Genomic DNA, 12,772 nt, shown 5'->3' with positions numbered 1-12,772 from the left:
GTGTAGGGTAAATTGTTGAAGTAGGATCTGAGGGACTAGATTTACATGCACTTAAAAAGGCAAGACTTTTGTGTGTGGGAAATCATGTCTCACTAACTTAATTGAGCTTTCTGAAGAATTGACAAAGAAGATTAACGAAGGCAGAGCAATAGCTATCGTCTAGCTGTATTCAACAAGGTTCAGCATGGTGCCCTGGTTAGCAAGGTTAGATCACTTCAAATCCAGGGAGAGCCAGCCAATTGGTTACAGAATTGACTTGCAGGTAGGAGACCGAGGGTGGTGATAGAGGGTTGTTTTTCAGAGGCTTGTGACCAGTGACGTGCCACAAGGATCAATGCTGGGTCCACTGCTTTTTGTCATTTATATAAATGATTTTGAGGTAAATATAGGAGGAATGGTGAGCAAGTTTGCAAATGACACCAAAATTGGTGATGGTATGGACCGTGAAGACATTTATCTCAGAGTTCGAGGAGATATTGATCAGATGGGCCAATAGGCCAAGGACAGGCAAGTGGAGGTTAATTTAGATAAGTATGAGCAGTTGCATTTTGGCAAGGCAAACCAGAACAGCACCTTATTTAATGGTAGGGCCCTGAAGAGAGTTGCTGGCAAAGAGACCTAGGAGTACGAGTACATAGTTCCTTGAAAGTCAAGTCGCAGGTCAACAGGGTGGTGAAGAAGGCATTTGGCATGATTGCCTTTACTGGTCAGTGCGTTGAGAATAGAGGTTGGGAGGTCATGTTACAGCTGTATATGACATTGGTGAGGCCACTTTTAGAATACAGTGTTCAATTTTGGTCTCCCTGCTATAGGACAGATGTTGTTAAACTTGTAAATCTTTTCTGAACCCTTTGAAGGGTGGTCAAGATTGGAAGGTTTGCCCTTGAGAAGGTGGCATTGATCACTTAGCAACCTCATTGCTCATGAAGTTCGCTTCTTTTTAAACATAAAGGTGGTGCTGCTGATGTTAGTGGATTGTTCAAATTAGTATTCTCTGCACCTAAGAGGAAACAGATTTTAAGGCAATAGTGTTTTCGCCGCTGGCAGGTGCTGTATCTAATTGATCAAATGCTGGGCACCCTTGCTTTGGGAAATTCAACCTCACAGGTGGATCTGAAACCCGAGAATCCACCTCTCAACCCTTAGACTTATTGTGTTAAAGGAAAATGTAATTTGAACAAAAAATGAAACATTTGACAAACCACAGCTTCTGACAACTGATTATTTTATATTGTGAAAAGCAGTGTGTAAAGAAATGCTGCAACATTTTCATGTTTAGGCTGATCATCCCTAAAATATGCTGGTAATTGCAAACCAGCACTACTTCTATATTTAAAAAATAACACATATGGACAGGAATTAATCTCTGTTAAACCTCTTAATGGATTTTCCTGTCTCAACTATCTTTAAAGAAAAATGGGTGGTCAAATAAGTCCGAGGAAAGGACTGAACAGAGCTCTTTATTTAAAGATACACAACACCAATAGCATTCAATTGTACAGCACTTTCAGGATAAGAATTTCCTACAGTGACTTCCGGGAAGGAGAATTTGATTTGATTTATTATTGTATTCAGATACAGTGAAAACTGTTGTTTTGCTAACCAGACAAATCATACCTTACATGAGTACATAGGGTAATAGAACGGAATGCAAAATGTAGTGTTACAGCTACAGAGAAGGTGCAGAGAAGGATCAACTCTAATATGAGAGGTCCATTCATAAATCTGGATATCAGCGGGAACGATGCTGGTCTTGAATCAGTGTTGGTATGTGTTTTCAAACATTTGTATCATGGAACCAATCCAGGAAAAAAAAGAGTGAAATAACAAATGGATGCGTTCTAAGGAGACTTTTTAAAGGGGTGAGAACAAGAGGATTTTAGTAAGGCAATTCCAGAGAGGAAAACATAGTGTTTAAAGACAGAAGTACATAAAAGACATTAGTTAGAAAAATAGTGTTCAGGGAGTGCAATATGGGGTCTGAGGCTGGGGCAGAGAGAGAATGTGGTGAGCCATGGGTAGGATTTAAGAACAAGTTAATCATTTTAAATTTGGGATATGGGAGCAGAAAATCAATGAATATCACATGGACAGAATAATAGCTGAGTATGATATTGTTGTAATTTCCTGTGACATTGAGTTTCCACAAGTTAGAGTTCATGGAGAGTAGGGGATGGTATCCCTGTAAGGGGTGTGTCGATGTAGCTGAGACTGGATGTGATGAGCAATTTAGTGAAACTGGAGCAAACTGTAGATTATCTTAGATTAGATTAGATTAGATTACTTACAGTGTGGAAACAGGCCCTTCGGGCCAACAAGTCCACACCGCCCCGCCGAAGCGCAACCCACCCATACCCCTACATCTACATCTACATCTACCCCTTACCTAACACTACGGGCAATTTTAGCATGGCCAATTCACCTGACCTGCACATCTTTGGACTGTGGGAGGAAACCGGAGCACCCGGAGGAAACCCACGCAGACACGGGGAGAACGTGCAAACTCCACACAGTCAGTCGCCTGAGGCGGGAAATGAACCCAGGTCTCTGGCGCTGTGAGGCAGCAGTGCTAACCATTGTGCCACCGTGCCGCCCACAGCTAAAGAGAAAATAGTATGAGGACAAATGTTTAGGGAATGCAAGGAAGAAAATGGACAAAAGGCAGTAAAATAAAACCAAGAAGTGTGGATGCTAGAAATCGGAAACAAAGCCAGAAATTGGTGGAGAAACTCTTCAGATTTGATGAATGGTCTCTGAGCCTTAAATATTGATTCTGTTTTCTCTCCCTGGATGCAGCCAGACTTGCTGAGTTTCTTCAGCAATTTCAGTTTTTGATTTGTAAATAAGCCATATTTGCTTTTGAACATCACTCCGATGATTTGCAATATACTGTACCTCCAATGTGCAGCTGCTTGTGTACTTTACCTCTTGTCCTGAGGAACTGAGAAATAAAGAAAAGATGAGGGGAAAAAACTGTTCAACATGGACCTATTCTGAAATCCAAAAGCTGAGTTAGAATGAGAGAGAAACTATATAACCCAGGAAGCACTATTATGAATTGTCTGTGTGAAAATGGCAAAAATAAAATTGTTTACTTGGGGTCGCAATCTGTAATACAAGGTAATAACTTTTTGTGTATATTTTTAATGAAATGTTGAGCATTTAAACACACGTTTTTGTTAACAGCCCTTGTCACTATCACAGTAAAACCTCCCAGCTTTCCACTGGCTTAATGACTTTCAGCAATAGCATGTTATGTTGTCTTTCTAGGATGTGCAAAAATGTTTTTAGTATGTAAGTTTGTAGGTATTTAGAGTTTTTAGATATAAAATTGTTTTATTGTGTTCATAAGAATCTTCATATAAAGTGTATTAAAGAACACTTGATACTTCCCACATAACTGTTGACTGCATGTCTTTGTCTTTTAAAACTCTGTTCTTTTTCTGTGCTGTAGCCCTTTTGAATCCCTTTCTTGCTTGCTGCTATTGATGCCTTGCTAATGGCTGTGCAAAGACTCCTTGCAGGTACTTGTACTCTGTTCTTGTTCCTAAATCAAGATCTTATCTTGTCTGCTGGTCTTTCTGGAATCTTTCCAATGTCCTGTATTTCTCTTTGTGTCCAAATATATTCATTCAGTGTGTAGCTTTTATTTAAACAAATTTGCAATTAGGATGAACTAACACCAGTGTTAAGGTGTGTACATTGCAGCTTTGTTTCTCGCAAAGATGAAGCTATTGTTAATTGCATAGAAATTATTTACAAATAACCCAGAACATTTTTCATCATAAGTAGCAACTATCTGGTGCTTGTTGTTTAAAAAGTTTGCAGATTTGTTTAGGAAGGCATCTGATCAAAAAATGGCTTTCCTTGGAAAATAGACTGCGTGCATCAAAGTGACTGAAGTGACCTTGTGCCATGACGTAGGTTCCTGGACTGTTTCCCATGAAGTGCATGGGAAATTGACTTGGTTTGGGGAATGGAATGGAAGCATAATTGGAAGCTTTTCAAATGAAATGTTTGTAATTGTATCAAATACTGGCTGAGAGGAACATTGCAATGTTTCCAATTTAGAGTGTCATTGTGCATTGGAAAAAATCCTCAACCGGAACGAAGATATAAACAGAAGCTGGCTGAGGCCAAATGTTGAAAGATTATCAGAAGAAGCGATATTTTGCTGCAGTAATCATGTTCATATACTTCACAGGGAATTGAATGGACTCATATCGAGTACTTCAACAATGCCATCATCTGCGAGCTGATTGAAAACGTAAGTTGGACCTTACCAGTTTGGTTAGGAGTTGTGCAAAGAATTGACAATTTTTTAAAAAAAATAACTCTTTAATTAAATCTCTTTTCTGAAATCTTTTAAAATGTACGAATAAAAAATATCAAAAGTTGTTGTAAGAATATGGAGCACACTGGCACTTAAAATCTCTGAAGCAGATTTTTGTTGATGCATTTGAAAGAAAGGTCTGCAAATGAGGCTGATTTGGATAACAGCAACAGGGTGGATAGGGGAATAATGGAGCCAAACTGTATATCCGAGAGTGGTGGGGGAGGGAGGGGCAGGTCAGGTCCCTGGTCCTGGATTGAAAGCTGATATCAAGTCTGGCTGTGCTTGACCAACACTACCCCTGCCTCACCCCACAGGTGGAAATTCTGCCCCCACCCTAACAGGAAGTTGTACTTCTCTTGTCCCAAAAACACCATTGGAAAAACTGCCCATTGCTAGCATTACAATAGGCCTCCTGAAACACCGCATTGATGGAGCCTGGATGTGGAACCTGAGGCACTGTATAGTTCCACTTATATCGGAGGGAGGCTTGCGTGCAAAGAAATATTGGCATTATGGACCATTCGGACCAATTGGTTTTCTTTTTAGTGTTGCTAGGCTAATTTAACTAAAGGGGTGGTATGGTGCCTCACGAAGCCAGGAATATGGGTTCAATTCCACCCATGGGTGACTGTCCGTGTGCAGTTTGCGCACACTCCCTGTATCTGCGTGGGCTTTGGTTGCTCCAGTTTCCTCCCACAGTCCAAAAATGTGCAGGTTAGGTGGATTGGCCACACTAAATTGCCCATAGTGTCCAGGGATGTGCCGGCTCGGTGGATTAGTCATGGGGAATGCAGGGTTATAAGGATAAGTGGGGGGCGGGGGTGGGGGGGCAATGGTGCTGTTCAGAGGGTCAGTATAGACTCGATGGACTGAAATGCCTATTTTCATACTGTAGACATTCTGTGATTTCTAAAGCAGTAGCTGGAGAAGTTTGACTCAGGATTATGTGTAATATATGTGCAGTATCAGCAAACATGAACTAATTGCTGGGTTTGATCTCTTGACGGGTTTAGTGAGATGCATGGAGCCGCACAAAGTAATGTTGATTGGACCTGCCTTTGCAAAAGCCAGGTAGAAGCTGCTGTCATCCACATCTTTACCCATTATCTAGTACAATCTGATACCCTGCATTCAATACCTTCTTGTTTGAAGATAAAATGAGGGAAAAAAAGCCTTTTTTTTCCCTTTTTTTTCTAATTTTAGCTTCCCCCAGTCGATATTAGTTTTCGATAACTGACCAGGTGATCCACTGACCTGTGTCAATGCAGCTTTAGAATCATCTGATGGGAGGGTCACATGGCTCAGCACCAGTCAACCCCTCCTGCAATTCAAACATCAACTCTTCTAATCTAGATCTACATTTATACAGTGAGTTCAGGAACTCTTCTGGCTAAATTATGAGTACAGCTCAAGTTGAACCACGTTTGAACCAATTGTTTCTAGAAATGAGTAAAATCTCATGGAAGTACCATCAATTAAGATATGGTTAGCATTTTTCTCATTTGCGGACTGAAGTTATTGTGCTGAGTTACTACCAACAGTTTTAAATGATGATAATAGTAAATGATGGTTATTTAGCAGCAGCTGAACACACATGACAGAAGTCCCAACAAATAGGATGAAAAAAGGTTTGTTGCTTTTGAGAGGGAAATGTCCTTTAAATGATATGATACTTGATAACATTATATTTGGAAAACCAATTTGTTGTTTTGTTTTATGATGTTCTGGAATTTTGAACAGCAGTCCAAAAATCTTTGGGAAATGCATGTCCTACAGCAAAGTTTGAATTGTTCAGTACTGTCTCATCCTTCACTATCATGCACTAACCAAATATATGTGAACGTGTACTTGTATGCGCATATATCAAAATGTCATAGAACCATAAATGATAGTTCATAATTTGAGAGATCTCAATTTTTGTGTGTATAATCTTTTAGAATACAAATGGAATCCTGGCAATGTTGGATGAAGAATGCTTGCGGCCTGGGACAGTGACAGATGAGACCTTCCTAGAGAAACTTAATCAAGTGTGCGCTGTACACGAGCGCTTTGAAAGCAGAATGAGCAAAAGTTCTCGTTTCCTTAATGATACTACTTTGCCTCACAACTGCTTTAGGATCCAGCACTATGCTGGCAAGGTACAGATAAAGATGCAAAAATGTTGAGCATTTTTTTTATCCAAGGATTGTGGTTATTATCTCAAGCTTCTTATCACTGCTAGACACATATAGGAGGTGGTGTTTTTCCTGGCTTCGGTAACATACATTGCTGTAAATAGAATAGTACCCAGTTATTTCATTGTGCATTATAATGCACAATCTACTTCCTGGTCATCTCAGTGTATTTTGCTCTCTCCAAATTTCTTTAGTTAAACTTGATACTATTTTAATTTTAAAATACTTTCTTTATCAAAGTATACAATTTGCATGTTATGATGACTTTCCTGTGATCATGCCAATTCTCAAACAAGTAGGCCTGTTTAAGGGCATAGTGCTTGTCATATTGGGTGAAATGTACTTGATGGGTGTCCTGCCATTGGAGATCATGCCATCAATATTTGTTTTACCATCAAGGTTATGTACCACGTTGAAGGATTTGTGGATAAAAACAATGATCTGCTGTATCGCGACCTGTCACAGGCCATGTGGAAGACCAATCATGTGTTAGTCAAATCCCTCTTCCCAGAAGGAAATCCGGCGAAGATGTCCTTGAAGAGGCCACCTACAGCAGGGTCACAGTTCAAAGCTTCTGTTGCAACTTTGATGAAAAATCTGCAGACCAAAAATCCCAACTATATCAGGTAGGAGCATTTTTTAATTACATTTTAACGTGCACAATAATTCAAGTAGGCTGAAACATGAGATTAAGCGTTAGGTAATACATGCATATTCAGAAATAGGAGGTGAGTTACTTGTTGCAGTATTCCTAATCTTTGACCTCCTCCTCGTGTAGCCACTGTATTTATATCAGTTTCTGGTAAACAGTACCTCCCAGGATCTTGATAGGGGGTTCAGTGATTGTAACGACATTGAATGAGTTGATGAAGTGAATACATCTGGACTCTAGCGAGGCTTTTGATAAGGTTTCTCATTGCAGTCTGGGGGAAAAAAAGCTAAGAGCTCTCATCATCCAAGATAAAGTGGCACATTGGAGCCAAAATTGGCTGAGAGGCAAAAAGTTATGGTAGAGGAATATTTCTATGACTAGAAGTCTGCTTCGAATTGGATTCCACAAGCCTCAGTGCTAGTTAGTTTAGAAATTAATGTTGAATCTTTTTTCTTTAAATTGGATGTTGTATACATAAGGAAGCTAAACGCATTAGAGGTGTAAGCATGAAGGGCTGAATGGCTTTCTTCTGCACTTAATCATAGAATCATTTTAGATATACTTTAGAGACTTTGTCTCCTTTCTCTCAAAGCTAGAACTGCCTCGCTCAATTCATTGAACCTTAGTGATGTCAAATGAGAAGATAGAGTATCTGACCATCTCGCCATCTAAAAGAGGGTATATTTGTTTGTGAAAAAGTCTAATGTTGCTTATATGGAGTTGGAAAGTGGTTGTAACCTGGCTACATTTCAGATGCATCAAGCCAAATGACCAGAAAGCTCCACACATCTTTGCTGAGGCTTTAGTCCGTCACCAAGTCAGGTACCTGGGGCTGATGGAGAATGTGCGTGTACGACGAGCAGGATATGCTTTCAAGCAGCCTTACGAGTCCTGCCTGGAGAGATACAAGATGCTCTGTTCACAGACGTGGCCCCACTGGCGGCAAGGTTCAAGGTACGGAAATCCTATCCAGTTTTAGTGATAATGATGGTCTGGAAACAGTGGAGAACGTATCTTATATTCTTCATTCTTTTCCTTGCAATGCTGAAAGTTTAATTTTTGAAAATAATAAATGTGCTAGATCTTCCCCAGTGATTCAGTGAAGATAAACACGGAGACAACCAGTGAGGCCAGGGGTTGGAGTTTCTATTTGCAGACTATGCCCAGAGTGGGAATCGTAGAATCCCTACCATGCAGAAAGAGGCCATTTGGCCCATTGAGCACCACTGGCACTCAGAAGCGCATTGCACCCTTTCCTATAACCCCATCTTTACCACCTATCCCACACATTCTTGGATGCTACAAGGCAATTTAGTATGACCAGTCCACTTAAACCTGCACATCTTTGGACTGTTGGAGCAAATAGGAGAACATGGCGCGCGCGCGCACACACCACACACACACACACACACACACACACACACACACACACACACACACACACACACACACACACACTTGGGTGTCTGGGTATCAAACCCGGGTCCCTGGTGCTGTCATGCACCAGTGCTAATCACTGGGCCACCATACCACACAGCAAGCTGAAGCATTATGGTTGGTCTAGTCACTCCAGGATTGAGACAAATGAGGACTGCAGATGCTGGAGAGTCAGAGTTGAAAAGCGTGGTGTTGGAAAAGCACAGAAGGTCAGGCAGCATCCATGGAGCAGGAGAGTTGACATTTTGGACATAAGCTCTTAATCAGGACATTCTTGATGAAGGGCTTATGCCTGAAACATCGACTCTGTTGCTCCTTGGATGCTGCCTGACCTGCTGCGTGTTTCCGGCACCCCTTCTTTTGATTGTCTCCGGGATTAAGCAAAGAGAACGTTGGTCCAATTGATGTTTCAGGGTGTTAAAGAGAGAGTGAGTTTGTGGAACATCTGACCACATAAATCTGGTGATCCCTCATTCAATGGCCATTCTTCACAAGCTAATATTTGCACTCACAATTGGAGAAAAAATAAAATGTGCATTTATGTGTCATCTTTCATGATCTCAAAGCCCCACTGTGTTTTACAGACAATGAGATCTTTCTCCAGTGTAGTCAATTTTGGAAGGCAGAAGGTGTAGCAACTGGTTTGTACGTTGCAAACAAATATGATACTGAGATTAATGTGTCTTTTTATTGCTAGTTCCTGGTGAAATATTGGCTAGGACATGGGGCAGAACTTGCCTGCTCTCATTTGATGCTTTTGTCTTTCCCATTCACTTTTATGTTAGTTTGCAATAACCAATGAAAAAGTGAAACCCTGGTGGCAATACAGCAAACGTGTAAAAGTTGCTTGCAAATAACAATTGTTCCTTATTAGCTGGAGTGGTTTAATGGCTTCAGAATTGAGTTGGGGCCTATAAAACCTCCCAGAAGCTCATGAGCACAGTACCCAATTTCAAGACATTTGCCCTAGATCAAATGACTCCAGACTACTGTGCAGTGCCACCCATTATTGAAATGAAGGAAGATATTTCAGAAAGCATATTCTCCTCACAAGTTGTCAGTGATATCCCTAAGGAGGTAAGTTGTTCATTAATACTGAATGCCTTTGAGACGACAAATAATAAAGTCAGGATAATAGTTGGGTTTTATCTAAAGAGGAAAGGGTGTGAAGGAATTGGGCTACTGAGCACAACATGAATTACCTTGACGATTAACACTTGTAAATATATACATACGGCACTACCTCATTCATCAGAACACAGCATATAGTGATATTCAAGTTCTTAAAATGAGTCATGTTTGATTCATAATATTAAGTCATAATGCTCTGTCTCCACAGGTGCTGCCAGACCTGCTCAGTTTCTTCAGCACTGGGGTATTTTTTGTTCTTCTACAGTGCAGGAGAGGGTTTAATGCCAGTATTTTGTCTCAATATTTTTTGTCCTCCCCCTGCCCTGTCATTTATTCTGATTATGTCCATGGCTACTAGTTGCTTAAGTTGCCATTATAAGAGTTTCAGAAAGTTAGTCAACCCTGCAGGCAGATGATAGAGGAGCCCCGTACATGTTCAGTTGGTATTGGTACAAAGAAGGCACGCTACCTGAAGAAGGAGCTGGAGACTGATCTCAAACCCATGATCAAATCCCTACCACTGGTCAAGCTCTATCAATAAGCTGGGCAGCATAGACCAGGAAACAAACCTGGGGATCTTCCCATAACAAGTTCAAAGGGCTAGGATTCAGCTGTGTAATTCTTTGAAGTTTGCATTATGTGTAGACAGGATGGTTTAAAAGGCATTTCGCACGCTTTCTTCATTTGCTCAGTCCTTTGAGACTAGGAGTTGGGAAGTCGTCTTTTCCCGAGGATGTGGGATTTCAAGACTGGGGACACACTTTTAAGGTGAGAGGAGAGAGATTGAAAAAAGACATGAGGGGCAAATCATTTACACAGAAGTTCATGTGATGAATGAACTTCTTGAGGAAGTGATGGATGTGGGTACAATTACAACATTTAAAAGACACTCTGATAAGCACATGAATAGGAAAGGTTTGGAGGAGCAAGCAGGTGGGACTGGTTTAGTTTGGGATTATGGTTGACATGGACTGGTTGGACTGAAGTGTCTGTTTCTGTGCTGTATGACTCTATGATTGTGGTTGCTGAAAATCTGAAACAAGAACAGTGAGTGCTGGAGAAACAGTGGTTCTGGCAACATCTGTAGAGAGAAATACAATGTTGAGGTTTTATGCCAGTGGCCCTTTGTCAGAATTGAACTGGAAACATAACACTGTTTTTCTCCCTTTAGATGCTGCCAGATCTTTGTACCTGGAATCTTCCTATTAAATGTGGGTCAACTATTTGATCGATGAAAGTGCGAGGATGGAATTAGTGTCTTCAAATATTAAATGAACCAAATGTTTATTTCACTGCCAAAATCAAGAGTGTGTTAAACAAAATTTGCTGTTAGTGTGATTAGCTGGGTGATTACAATACTTTCAGGCATCACACTCCACTTGAACAACCCACATCATGTTGTAAAAGCAAGCTTTGAACATAAATTTCAACACATTCTCAAAATGTTCACTTCATTTCAGAGTGATCTTCTGCAACAATTGTTGTGCAAAATTACGAAGTGGAATGTGAAATAAATTTAATACCCAAAGGACGAAACTTCATGTCATTTTTTGACACTAACTAAAACTTCTTGTTATATTCATTTAAGGGATGGTGTTAAAGTGCTGCTGACAGAACTTCAGATCCCTCCTGAAGAGTTTTCATATGGTAGATCAAAGATATTCATTCGAAATCCCAGAACGGTAGGTAATCCCCTGTTGTAACCTTCCCCGTTATCTCAAGTTTCAGTGGATTTGCATTTAAGCAACAGCTAAGTACATTAATCCAGCATTTAAGTTAAATACAGGGTGGTCACAATCCTATCAAGTAATTAATTTGAGCGCGTTATTGGTTTGTGTTTATAGTTTCAGAAACATTCCTGAAAAAGCAATCAAGTAAAACTTCTGGCTGTGTAATTTGAAATTAATCAGAAGTACTTTGGTTCTAGTAACTGATCTAAGTCATGACTATATATCCAATTAATAAACCAGCATGTAATTATAAAATAACGTGTCACCATTGAGTCTTAGAAATAAGCAACATCAAAGAAGGCTACAGGGCATATGAGACATAAACCTTTCAAAAGGATTAATGACCTTCTTTTTCTCATTCTACTCTTTATTTTATTCTCTTTCAAAATGTTAATCCCCTTCTACTTGAAAAGTTCTTCAGCATACAAATTCTGTTTCTGGTAGTGATCGTATCCTATCACTCCTCTGTTTACAAAGAAAAAGCTACTAACTTCTCCACTTGGTGCATCCTAATTTGAGCTGAGTGTAATGCCAATACAGTGGGAACTTCTTTTGATGTGATCTGAGTCAGACAAGTTAAATTCACCTTGACTTTCACATTGGCCCTAACTATTGTGTTACTGCGTTGGTTTCTGCAGCTGTTTGAGCTGGAAGATCTGAGAAAGCGCCGTCTGGAAGATCTGGCCACACTTATTCAGAAGATCTATCGTGGCTGGAAATGCCGCACAAACTTCCTGTTGATGAAGAAGAGCCAGATCATTATTTCAGCTTGGACTAAGAGGCATTTTGTAAGTGGGTTTCTCTAGAGCTTCCTGCACTGCATCATTTTTTTTAAAGTAAACTGGCCAGGAGCTTCCTTATTGCAGTTCCTGCCATCCTGCCTCAACATAGCTGGGTCCATTCATGTCCTTACATGAGGCTTCTAAACCTATTTCAAGCTGTGCGTCAGTGGGGTGCAGCAAGAGCAACAGCAATTAGAGAGTTCTGAGGCACTTCACAAAACTTGAATAATATAGTTTCACAGAGTTATTAGGATAGATGATGAGGGATGGAGTTCCGGAGTTGGTGAAACAATTTAAATCAGGATAAGGAAGAATGGGAGGAGTGCAGATCTGAGTGCAGTTGTCAGGCTGGAGAGGTTTGCAGAGATGAAAAGCAGCTCCATACTCACTGTTTGGATCACAGGGGTAGGGGATCAGCCCATGGGATATCAATATGACCTCATGGCAAATGACAGTGTGATTTTCACAACATAGCCATGCTGTTTGACACCATTTACATCGTTAGACCCTTCATCAGATTGCTTTCCTTG

The 12,772-nt window shown here is 40.4% G+C and overlaps 1 protein-coding gene across 4 annotated transcripts in view; it reads left to right on the top strand.

The window, feature by feature from the left end:
- Positions 1-12,772, top strand: part of myo1b (myosin IB) — a 267,530-nt gene that overhangs the window by 209,534 nt on the left and 45,224 nt on the right. For all 4 annotated transcript variants that reach the window (XM_072578972.1, XM_072578970.1, XM_072578969.1 and 1 more), the window contains exons 15-20: positions 4,205-4,267; positions 6,274-6,474; positions 6,910-7,136; positions 7,916-8,116; positions 11,319-11,412; positions 12,099-12,248. In XM_072578972.1, coding sequence (XP_072435073.1) covers positions 4,205-4,267; positions 6,274-6,474; positions 6,910-7,136; positions 7,916-8,116; positions 11,319-11,412; positions 12,099-12,248 — 936 coding nt within the window. The remainder of the gene's footprint in view (positions 1-4,204; positions 4,268-6,273; positions 6,475-6,909; positions 7,137-7,915; positions 8,117-11,318; positions 11,413-12,098; positions 12,249-12,772) is intronic.

This window comes from Chiloscyllium punctatum, chromosome 10, assembly GCF_047496795.1.
Source record: "Chiloscyllium punctatum isolate Juve2018m chromosome 10, sChiPun1.3, whole genome shotgun sequence".
NCBI lineage: Eukaryota > Metazoa > Chordata > Chondrichthyes > Orectolobiformes > Hemiscylliidae > Chiloscyllium > Chiloscyllium punctatum.
Note: the sequence above shows the minus strand (reverse complement) of the source record. Positions and strands in the feature narration are given on the sequence as shown.